The sequence below is a fragment of the Azolla caroliniana genome, unplaced genomic scaffold (genome assembly GCF_043228905.1).
Source record: "Azolla caroliniana isolate FFs.n. ecotype wild unplaced genomic scaffold, voAzoCaro1.0.p SCAF_10, whole genome shotgun sequence".
Lineage (NCBI taxonomy): Eukaryota > Viridiplantae > Streptophyta > Polypodiopsida > Salviniales > Salviniaceae > Azolla > Azolla caroliniana.
The window spans coordinates 4,215,698-4,227,309 of NW_028230445.1; the positions used below are offsets into that span (position 1 = coordinate 4,215,698).

An 11,612-nucleotide genomic window follows, 5' to 3' on the forward strand; every position below is an offset into this window, starting at 1 on the left:
GGTGTAGGCTTTGAAACAAACTGCGGACAAATGAAGCCGATATAAGAAGAGATTTGACATATATAAATATGGTGCCTAGATAGTCTTGCGCATACGGAGGCGTAAGGTTTGATACAAACTACGGATAAATGAAGTTGATATAAGAAGCGATTGGCATGTGTGTGTGTGTGTGTGTGTGTGTGTGTGTGTGTGTGTGTGTGTGTGTGGTGCCTAAACAATCGTGCGTAGAGAGGGATGTGTAAGCTTTGAAAGAAACTATGAACAGATGAAACTGATATAAGAAGAAACTAACATATATGATATGGTGCCTAGACAGTCCTGCACATACGGAGGCATAAGCTTTGAAACAAAATATGGACAGATGAAGTTGATATAAGAAGAGACTACCATATATAAATATGGTGCCTCGACAATCAATCATGCACATATGGAGGCGTAAGCTTTGAAACAAATTGCAGATAGATGAAGTCGATATAAGAAGAGACTCACATATATAAATTTGGTACCAAAACAATGGTGCGTAGAGGGAGGCATCATGTTCGTCATTTGATTGGCTTTTTATGACATGAGGCTAAGTATGTGCATTGATTATGCATCTATTTGATAGAGATGTCATGGGAACCCTAATTGATTTTGTGGTGAGTCGACAAGAGAGTCTATTTTATCGATTGTAATTAATACATTACTATTTACAGAGAGAGAGGACCTCTACATTCCATTGTGGCATGAAAGAGGCGTGCTTGTTGAGCCTTAAACACAAAGTAATAACTGACCACGTTCACCAAGGGAAGCTAGTTAGTAAAGAGAGAAAAGGAGTATCATCTTCGGATGTCAAACATGACCTTATCAATTCCTAAACTCTATCATTTTCACATAATACATGTGAATGTGACCACTGACTCTCAATATTCAAAAACTTTATGAATGAATGTCCCAATGAAGAGTACATGGTATGATTGTGAGAGAAATTCATGCAAGGATTGGATTTGGTCGAAGATGTGTGGAAAGTGATCAAAGGCAGAGAGCATTGTATCAAAGTGTGATACTCATACTCTTGAACTTGTTTAGGATTTCTCTCATTACTTGTGCCCCAACGTTTTGTCTCACATCATAATGAATATGATCTAAGTTGCATGGAAACAATAGTTTGGATAGCAAACAACAAGAGAGCCTCTGACATGTATCTATGGGTACAATTTCCCTATTCGATGAAAAATATGGCTTTGTAGTTAGGTGCAACATATGTCATCTAACACATGAAGTGTGAGCCTCCACATCTTTCCTATGTCATGATTCATTGGCATTGTGAAAAGGCCTCATTCATTGAGGAATCTATTCATGCATCACGACATAAGTGTGTCGCATTCTAATTTTTCCATATCTTGCATGCAACCAGAACACAAAACTTTGTTTGTTTGTTTTGCGTGCGTGCGTGTGCGTGTGTGTGTGCGTGTGTGTGTGTGTGTGTGTGAGAGAGAGAGAGAGAGAGAGAGAGAGAGAGCCCAGATGGATGTAGCTCAGTTGGTAAGGTTGCCCAATGGAGACCAGGTGGTCATGAGTTCAACCCCTACATTCCACAGTGGCATCTAGTGAAATAGAGATATATATGAAGTATATAATAGAGAGGCGAGAAAATTGGGTTTCGAACCCAAGACACAATGCTTGTAGTGTTATCGACTTACCACTAGGGTAAGCTAATTACAAGAGAGAGAGAGAGAGATGGCATCCATGTGAGTATTTCCACCTAGAGGATTCTATAAATACGTTGGATGCATCCCCTTAGGTAGTTCCATCTATGAAGTAATGGCAACAATACAACCTATTTTGGAAGGAAGAGGAAGATGGGTCATCGTGATGTGGCTACTAGACTAAATTCATAGACTAATACATCGTGATGTGGCACATGATATACAACATGATCTCGTCTAGTTCCTCTAGTATGAAGAAGACATACACCAAAGGCCCAAGGATTTCTCTCTTAAGATAAAATTGTGTCATGCCTTCCTACGTTTTTTGATCATTTATATTGTACAATGTAGACCACATGTAGAGCTCGAAAGGATTTTGAAAGTAAGCATTAATATTGAATTGAGGTGGAATGCAACTTTTTCAGTCATGTGGCTTGTTACACAACATTGCACTGGATATACAACAATTGTGTAATTATTGTGAGTTTGGCTTTATAACATGACTCATACATCGATCATTATAGCTTTTTGTCAAACAATCACAAATTTCACAAAATCAAATTTACACTCGTATTAATTAACCTTTGATTCTAATTATTTGCATGATCAAACCTTTTATTGTGCCACAACTAAATATTACTCGTATACAATGCATGCAAACAATTTTGCTTTATATATCATCCAATACCAACATGTAATCAACATTATTTCGCGTGGCAACAACTTTAGTATGAATAGTTTCACAACCATCATTTGCGAAAATGCATTCAACTGTTGCTCAAAAAGTCAAGAAGCAATTGATAGTAATTTTTCGATAAAGTTCTTTGTGTAACGCCATGTATCTTTTAAAATTTGAAGTATATAATCCAGTCATTAATGTTCCACATCACCTCTCTTGGTCATAGACGCATGTATATCGTTTCTCGTGCTTATTTGCTTAGATACAACAATGTTATTAGTTGCTCAATGAAAGACAATATTATTTGTAAATGTATGGCAATAACACTTTGAATCATGTACCATGCATCAATCATATTTTTAAATCTAGCTGCAATAAATGAATTTTCATCATTGTCTCCAATGTATCTATAATGAGGATCATGATATTTTACCATGTTTTAATGTAAAATTTCATTTTGACAATGTTATATTTACAAAACTTAAGTAAAGGGTACCAATGTGATTCAATAGAGGGAATGATATGTGCATGCACTATCATGATCTTCACGAATCACTACCAATGATGGAGAGTCCTTTAAAAATGCACACCTACTCAAGGGGCTTGGGAAGATGTATAAATATGAGGCCTACCTACAGGCTACGACCATAAAGACATTACATTAGAATGTTGAAGTAGTGTGAGACATTGGTGGCATGGGCTAGGCATTTAATCATGACAATAGCGTTACCTCTTCCAATGTACTAGTCATCATAATATCCAGGAGTATGGGACATTAGTAGTAGGTTGCCTATGTCTTAGCTCGAGGGTGGTTAGGAGGATCGTGTTACTCTACTAATCTATTAACCTTTTTTTACTTCAATTTGGTTTATTCTTTAGTGTGAGATTCTTAACAACTCCCAAATGGATTGATAGGCTTTCATTGATTTCAATGCTTGATCCTACTTCTTGCTTACCTCCTTTCATTTACTTTGATGCTCGGTTTTAATTCTTACTCACAAAGTTGGTGATGAACTCTTCTTTCAAATGTGCAAAATCATTTGACATTTCATTGGGAAGATTTTGGAATTGAACACCCTGTGTGTAGCATGGACCCAAATGTAGCTACCCATGCCATATCTATTACAGGCTCATTAGCCATGATAATTTGTTTGCAACACTTTACATCGTGTTACTCTACTAATCTATTAACCTTTTTTTACTTCAATTTGGTTTATTCTTTAGTGTGAGATTCTTAACAACTCCCAAATGGATTGATAGGCTTTCATTGATTTCAATGCTTGATCCTACTTCTTGCTTACCTCCTTTCATTTACTTTGATGCTCGGTTTTAATTCTTACTCACAAAGTTGGTGATGAACTCTTCTTTCAAATGTGCAAAATCATTTGACATTTCATTGGGAAGATTTTGGAATTGAACACCCTGTGTGTAGCATGGACCCAAATGTAGCTACCCATGCCATATCTATTACGGGTTCATTAGCCATGATAATTTGTTTGCAACACTTTACATGGTCATATAATATTTTGTCTATAGATGTTTCTAAATTCTCACTTCAAAACTTGTTTGTTCTATATGCAATGTTTTTCAATCCATTTTCTTGACCGATTCCCATGAGCAAAATCTACAACCTAGTTGTGTTTTCTTTATACAAGCTCCAAATAAACTTCCACGTGGAACCAATACATGTTTGGGAGAGAAAGTCACTCTTGTATTGCTTATTAAGAGAAAGGAGATACTATGTGAGTATAGATTAACACAAAACAATGAGCTTATTAGAACAATTCCATCATGCACTATTTGTTGATAATGTTTTTTGATTCCCATGTAAGATTTTAGCAATTTTTGAACATTCATTCTCTTTAAGAAGCGTTTCAAATAGTGACAAGCTAACTTGATTTAGAGACACATATGAGAAAACAAGAGTGCATTGCTTTGCCAAATTTATTCTCAATTTCAATATGGATGGTTCAAATGTGGACAAGAATGCTTTCTAATCATAATAGTGAAATCTTATGTTGCCTCTCAAGATTCACCCATGGAAATACAAGTCATGAAGCACAAATAATGCTTGTGCCTCTGATAAGAAGAATTCACACAAAACCCAAGGACTTCAAAGGTAATTATGATAGCACTTTTGTAGGTGTGGAATGGTTTGATATGTACATATTAGATACACAATGAAATGAAATTCTCCATATGGATATATTTGCAAGCATTGCTTACACATCATTACGAAAAAATCATGTCTCTTTCATTCGTGTAATATCCATTATACTAAAACACCTTGAATAGACAAACATTACCATCACTCATGAATCATGTATGACCCTGGGGAAAAATCAAGAGGCATGAAACGCATATATATATAGATGCAACAACAACTTTCCACTTTTGAAGATGCAACAACAACTTTCCACTTTTGAAACTTGGTACTGATCCGTGGAATTGACAATACCTCTTTTACATATTTGCTATCAAAGAAGAACACTATTTGAAACTAATGGTTTTATGCATTTATAGAGAAATTGTGTTATTATTACAAAAATGTTTTCCCAGTATTGGTAGACAGACGAAAACTACTCAACGAAGAAGTCTATTTAAGGTTTCGAACCACGTTAATGTGTGAATCCAGTGTACATGTTTGCTCTAAGCTAATCTTTGAGAGTCCCCTCCTAAATGAAGGGTATATACACATTTGTTTTCAGCTATGAAACATGAGTGCGACAATGTCACCAACATAACTACTAGGGATAATTCATTAAATTCTGGCTAAATAAGGTTGGGCATTGAAGAATATAGATCAAAGACATTGCCTTTAAAGGTACAGGAGATGGCAGAGTTTTACAACGTTCTCTCCAATTATATATCAAAAACTTGTCTGAATCTGGCTGAAAAACCTCTGAAAATCTCTTGTTGGTGTTCCTTCTCCGACGGGTTTCGAAGCCAAGTCAAAGGCTTTATTTTTGGCTTCCTCGTGGAAGAGTGCCTGGCATTATTCCGATTTTAGAAGAAATGTCACCAGTCCTATTGAGCATTTACACCACTCCTTAACATGAGAGAGGACAAGAGAAAAACATTTTTTTTAAAGGATAATGTTTCGCGAAAAACTTCAATAATACCCAAAGTGCTTGTGAGGTCCATTGTTTTCCCAAATGGCCACCAGTCAGCCCCAGAATGCCAACTATATACATACATATATATATATATATATATATGGTCGGTACAAACCTGTTTTTCTCTCTTTTGGGGAAATAATGAGAACTTGGGGCCATTTGGAGAACTAAAGATAAACTCAAGAGGTGTTTCTAGATTTTGCTTTTTTGTTCACAGAGAAAACAATCAGATTACATGTTTCTTCCATGAAAGAAAGATATATATATATATATATATACATAATTTAAAAGGAGGTCTATGTATGTATATACCTGAACACAAACCTCTGCAACATCTGCTCTTGGGATTCTTTTATACGGACTTTCCAAGAGTTCATCTTCTTTTCCTGCTACAAGTTCTCGAAGACCACCTTCTGCATCATCTAATAGGCCAGATCTGCATAAAATATAAGGTCGAAGTTTCATTACCCCAGGTGTATATATAATATATATATATATATATATTAAGGAAATGAACAAATTCTAGTATCACCTGACAATCGTATAACTCAAGCCAGAATCCCTTAAATATTCTTCTGATTTGTGTTTCCACATCTAAACCAGAGAAATCACTGATTTAAGAACACCATTTCAATGCACTTTTAACATTGAAAGAAAGTAATCTTTATCCATGCTTTACCAGAATCTTTCCATTGCCCAAGTCATTAAAGGGATGATCTCTTCTTGTAACCCCCATTGAGCTAACCAAAATCACATGCTTGAAACCGTGCTCTTTAGCTGGATCATATATGAGAAAATCTAAAATTAGAAAAAGGAAAGGAAATAATACTAGCAAACCAAATTCAGATACAAGCTCGTTAATGAAGATTATAGCATTTTTAATGCTAGAATTCTCACCAAGATCAATTTGATTAACCTGCCCTTGCCAATCTACCTGATCAAAAACACCAAACCTAACCCATTAAATGTTGTTATTTATGAACAAAATATCATCAACATTTGACTTTGGTTTAAAATAAAAGGTCCATGTGGCAAGCCAAAAAGAAGAAAGTTCAAACATTCCTTTGCTGCAACTAATAGAATGCGCGTATGACGGAACACCCATCTGAAGACATGCTGATAGGCTTCCAATGATGAGTTAGAACATGAGCATCAACATCGAAGTTGCAAGAAACAACCATTTTGACTTCCGTGGAATTACATATTTCACAGAACAAACTATCTCCACTTCAAAAACATGAGATAGTAATGACTAGTATGCTGAGAGGGCGAACTTTGCAAACAAGGACCCAATTTCCTAAAGCTGCAATTAAAATGTAATTTTGTAGCTTATGTTTCCACATACATGCATAAACACACTATTTGATTTAATGGGAAAACTATAAAATACCCTCAGCTTTATTTCTCCAAATGAACCTAAGTTCTTGTTATTTTCTAAACTGGTCAACCCCAGAAATAAGAAAACGGCAGATGAACTGACAAAGGGATTTTAGGGCCACTAAGAGGAAAGAAAGAAAACCTCCTTCCACAATAATAATAATGGAAAAACATAAGGACTTGTAGGCGTCTCAAAAGGTAAGTAAATCTAGATAAGCAATAAATAGTGACACAAAATCCTTGCTCACCTAATACATCCTTAATTGGAATCTGGATGAGCTTCCTTATTTCTCCATAATAATCTAACGTACATGTTTCTTCTGTTAAATTTCACTCGTCTCTCAAATAACCAGTCTAGAATATAGAGATTGCTCATGGCACTGATAGTTTCAACAAATCAACCATTAGTACCTCTCCTCATTAGGAATTATATTTGTTCCTTCTTTATGACATTATTTAATATTTTTTATTTGTACTTTCTCCCTCTTAAATCTTGAAATTGAACAAGACAAGATGGAAACATTAATGTGAAAAAAATGCAGGAAACAGTCCCTTTACCCAAGGAGCTGATGCTGAAAAGCCCCAAAAACAGCATATAGTCGGTCCAAGGAGGATTGCCTTCCAATGTGCATGGAGGTTTGCGTGTCCAATCATTGACTAATGCCTAATAAAGTCACTTTAGGTAGGATCCTACATAAAGTCACTTAAAAGTTATAAGCAAGAAGGCTAAGATGTGTTTTTCAAGAGATGACACTTGGCAACATGAACAAACCTTACCTTATTTAAACAAATTCTTTTGATGTACAGTTTCAAATGCAGCTTTAGAGCCAATGGAGAATCATTTTAGAGTACTGAAATTTGCGGTCTTGTAGATTCGCATTCTTTTCTACTATGGCAGTAGAGAGTATCTGTAAATTTTAGCTAACTTATGAGTTTGATTGATGTTCTATTGTCATTTGGAAGTTCCACAGACTGGTTTCACCAATACTATCAGATACTATCCTTCCTGTGACAAAAGTCTATACTTGGATCTCTTACAGCTTGAAACCAAATAATATCCAGTGACACGTGAGATTCCAGGAAACTCTCCATGTCACTTTAGTTTTACCATCAAAAAAGATATCAGCACCCAAATGAAAACAAATGAGATACATGAAAAACAGGTAAAGAATTGCATCTACCTAAAGTTGTTTCGCCTAATCTCATATGTAGACCCAGTACCCAAAGACACCAACAGATCAGAAAACCATGCCTATAATGATGAAAAAGTGGATGATCCTACAGTTTTCGAGCATAATAAATACATTACTATAACAATAAAGGGACAGATGATTGATACTAAAGTTTTCTGGTATAATATGGTATAAAATAAGCATAGATTATTTCAGCAACATGTAGGCATAGTGCCATTCATTGTATATCCATAAATATCTGAACTTCGACAGGCGTTATGGATATTCAACACAAAAAATAAATTTGGAGAGTTGGCATCTATCGATATGTAGCAGTATATATCCATAAAGATATTCGTTTTGAGACTGCCCTTGATTTTAACAGAATCAGCATGAAAGCATGCATTTTAAACTCTACATTTTCTGCATTCTCTTTCAAAGGGGGAAAGATTTAGACGATAGTTCCTACTCTACACCAGTGGGAGAGAAATTTGCAGTTGAGACACACTTACATACTTATTTGACACATAAGGAATAACAATGCCTATGTGTGTTTGCATCAACAGAGTGGGGTACACAAATCATGTGGCAATGTTCCAGATATAACATAACGGTGAAGAAAGAGCAAGAAAAAATATGCATTCAATCGATAGACCATTTTATTTAGGGAAAAAGAAACTCTGGAATACCCTTGTATATTTTTTACGTTGCCCAAATGCGCCTAACTTTGCATTATTTACCAAACGACCCTCAACAATCCCCAAACGCGCCTAACTTTGCATTATTTACCAAACGACCCTCAACAATCCCCAAACGAGAGAAGCGGACAAATTTACTAAATAATTACACTTCAATGGCACAAAAATTGAGAAAAAAAGGATTAATTGACTTTATAATTGCTCTTTCAGGGGTTGATCAGGAGACCGCGGAGAAAATGAAAATGTAGAGACATTTAGGGAAATAAAAGAAAAACTTGAGGGCATTCCAGAGTTTGATTTCCCTACAATGATCAATCAAAAATAGATCATCATTTTATTTACCTGTTCAGGGTAATAACCATCTTCAAAATAGAACTCTGGTTGACATCCATCTGGATTCGGCCTCAATTTCGGCATGGCACTCGTGAGAATAATGAGTGTTTCCATGCCACGAAATGACGGTGGCAATGTTTCCCGACATGTTACATCCCCCATGTACACTTCATCCGAAGCTCCTAGCCTCTCTCTGCTTTGTACTGACTGGACTAATGCCCTTGTTAACACAAACTCTTCCATCTCCTTTAGCTTATTGTAAACAATACGGCCTACACAAGAACAAGATCCCGGCAGTCACACCACCATCACTGAATTTTGGTGCAACGGACAGAATGAATTACCTGGAGAGTTCATAAAAACTAGAATGTGGATAGTCACTTACAAAGCATAGAGTGTTTTTGCTCGTAAAGATAAGACATGTAATGAGAGTTCAAATTGTGGAATTCCCACAAGATTCATTGTTTTGAAGCACAGAGATGTTGTCTATTGCATGGAAGGAAATTCTGCTTTCCAAATTTGAAGAGTGAAACCTATAGCTATGCATGTTTTACACTATCTACCTAGTTTATATGTCAATTTCCTGAACCAAAACAGAATTCTAAGTATCAATTTGCATAGGAGATTTTCGGAGAATGCAGGCCATAGAATCATGAATGCTTTGCAAGCGAGAAATCTGGGTTACCTGTTTGACCAGCAGATCGTCACGTCAGTAGGGAGAAACAAAGAAATTTTCATCAATGTGAGCACAAGGAAAGAAGGAATATATTATTTTGAACCAACAAGGTTTCCGAAAAAGTGGGAAAGAAATAAAGAACGAAGGAAACGCATTTCTTAATAAAACATAAGGACCAGAAGAATGAGGGAAAGCGTTAGGGTAAGAAGCAAAAGCCAGCAGCTGTTTGCATTGAAAGCTAGAAAGAAAGACAGACCTGCATGACAAATACGGAAGGAAAAGACTGAAAGAATGAAAGAGAATTTTCGTGAAAGGGATAAAAGAGAAGGCGAATGATGTAGGAAAACGTTTCTACAAGCACTAAATGATTAGATGGACAAGGTATTAATGAAAAGTGGAAAGAAATTTATGGATTAAATTAAGACAGATCAAAAGTTTCTGCAAGCAGTAAATGATTAGATGGACAAGGTATTAATTAAAAGTGGAAAGAAAAATATGGATTAAATTAAGACAGATCAAAGAGAGGAATGCAAGAAGAGCACGTTCATGATGAGCTTGAGTAGGCAGTGTGACAGGTTTAGAGTGACGGAGGGAAATATTGACGGAAAAAAAGATCAAATTGATGAACGTGGAGAAAAAAATTCATGTTGTGCTTTAGAAGGGGCCTAAGGAACGCCATTAATGATCAGAGAGGAAGGAATTCCTTCATAGATTCAAGAAAATATAGGTTGCATGTGATTAATAGCAGTGATTTGGAAGGGATTTAAGGAAGTTTGTAAATGACTAGAAAAGAAGGGACTCCTATTTTAGGTTTAGGAATGACAGATTTCCATCGTTGTGGTGGTGGTGGTGGTGGTGGTGAATACCTGTTCGACCAGCAGCTCCTGTAAGGATCACTTTGTGACGAATGCTTGGGCCCGAATTATGGTTGGTATTTGGTGTAGGAACTTTGCCTGATGCAATGGACTCAGAGGAGGAATCGGCCATGGTGATGGAGATGAAGATTCAGAGTATGATGAAGAAAATGAGGATGAAGATGGAGATGGAGATGGAGATGGAGACGGAGATGGAGATGGAGATAGAGATGGAGAAATCAGGTGATCCAAAGAATTGAATACGGCCAAGCAGACACTGCAGCAATCCACCATGGATGAACAAATGAGCAGCAGAAGCTTGTAGAGTTATAATGATTGGGGAGGAGGAGTATTGGAGAGTTCACAGGGGCAAGAAGAAGAAATCAGAGAAGAAGAAGACAGAAGAAGAAAGAATGGACAGGGAAGCAATCATCTAGAAGAAGAAGAAGAAGAAGAAGAAGAAGAAGGCTCAAGATCATACACATAAATTGCTTGTATTATTTACATCTGTATTTATGTACATATGTATACATGTATGTACATATGTGTGTGTGTGTGTGTGTGTATGTATGTATGTATGTATACATGTATGTACATATGTGTGTGTGTGTGTGTGTATGTATGTATACATGTATGTACATATGTGTGTGTGTGTGTGTATGTATGTATGTATGTATGTATGTATGTATGTATGTATGTATGTATGTATGTATGTCTTGGTTGCCGAACAATAAGCCCGGACATCCGCAGCCTGGGTTGCCAGGAATCCTAGACTATACATTCGTGGACATCCATAGATGAGCAGGTGGGAAGCCTAGACTATACATCCACGGACATCTATAGCATTTGGTAAAGCCAGGACAATACGTCCTCCAGGCAGCCAGGTAGCCCGGACGATGCGGATTTTCTTTTGCCTTCACCTTCGCCGCTACCTATGAAAACAAAGCTATTACACGTTTCGGGAGAGTATCGCGTCGAATTATACTCATTTTTTTGCTACTCCTGCAATGCCCTTAAGT

General features: G+C 36.4%; 1 protein-coding gene across 3 annotated transcripts; it reads right to left on the reverse strand.

The window, feature by feature from the left end:
• Positions 1 to 4,797: 4,797 nt before the first annotated feature.
• On the reverse strand, positions 4,798 to 11,031 carry LOC147858758 (uncharacterized protein At5g02240-like). 3 transcript variants are annotated; one of them, XM_087325474.1, is made up of 7 exons: positions 10,606 to 11,026; positions 9,073 to 9,335; positions 6,381 to 6,417; positions 6,163 to 6,260; positions 6,016 to 6,077; positions 5,796 to 5,919; positions 4,798 to 5,356 (listed from the first exon to the last, which is right to left on the reverse strand). In XM_087325474.1, exons 1-7 carry the CDS (start codon positions 10,724 to 10,726, stop codon positions 5,237 to 5,239), a joined length of 825 nt encoding a protein of 274 aa, XP_087181600.1. In that variant the 5' UTR covers positions 10,727 to 11,026; the 3' UTR covers positions 4,798 to 5,236. The 3 variants fall into 3 exon arrangements, with proteins under 3 accessions (XP_087181600.1, XP_087181603.1, XP_087181601.1); XM_087325477.1 differs by having other exon boundaries at positions 9,073 to 9,407; positions 10,606 to 10,720; XM_087325475.1 differs by having other exon boundaries at positions 5,257 to 5,394; positions 10,606 to 11,031.
• Positions 11,032 to 11,612: the final 581 nt, after the last annotated feature.

Bases quoted from the DNA above. Each gene is read 5' to 3' on its own strand.
- LOC147858758 (XM_087325474.1), bottom strand. From the start codon at position 10,726: ATGGCCGATTCCTCCTCTGAGTCCATTGCATCAGGCAAAGTTCCTACA. The intron at 6,418-9,072 runs GTAAATAAAATG...GTTTTTGATCAG, and splicing joins ATGGTTATTACCCTGAACAG to GTAGATTGGCAAGGGCAGGT. The intron at 6,078-6,162 runs GTAAAGCATGGA...TCTCTGGTTTAG, and splicing joins TGGGCAATGGAAAGATTCTG to ATGTGGAAACACAAATCAGA.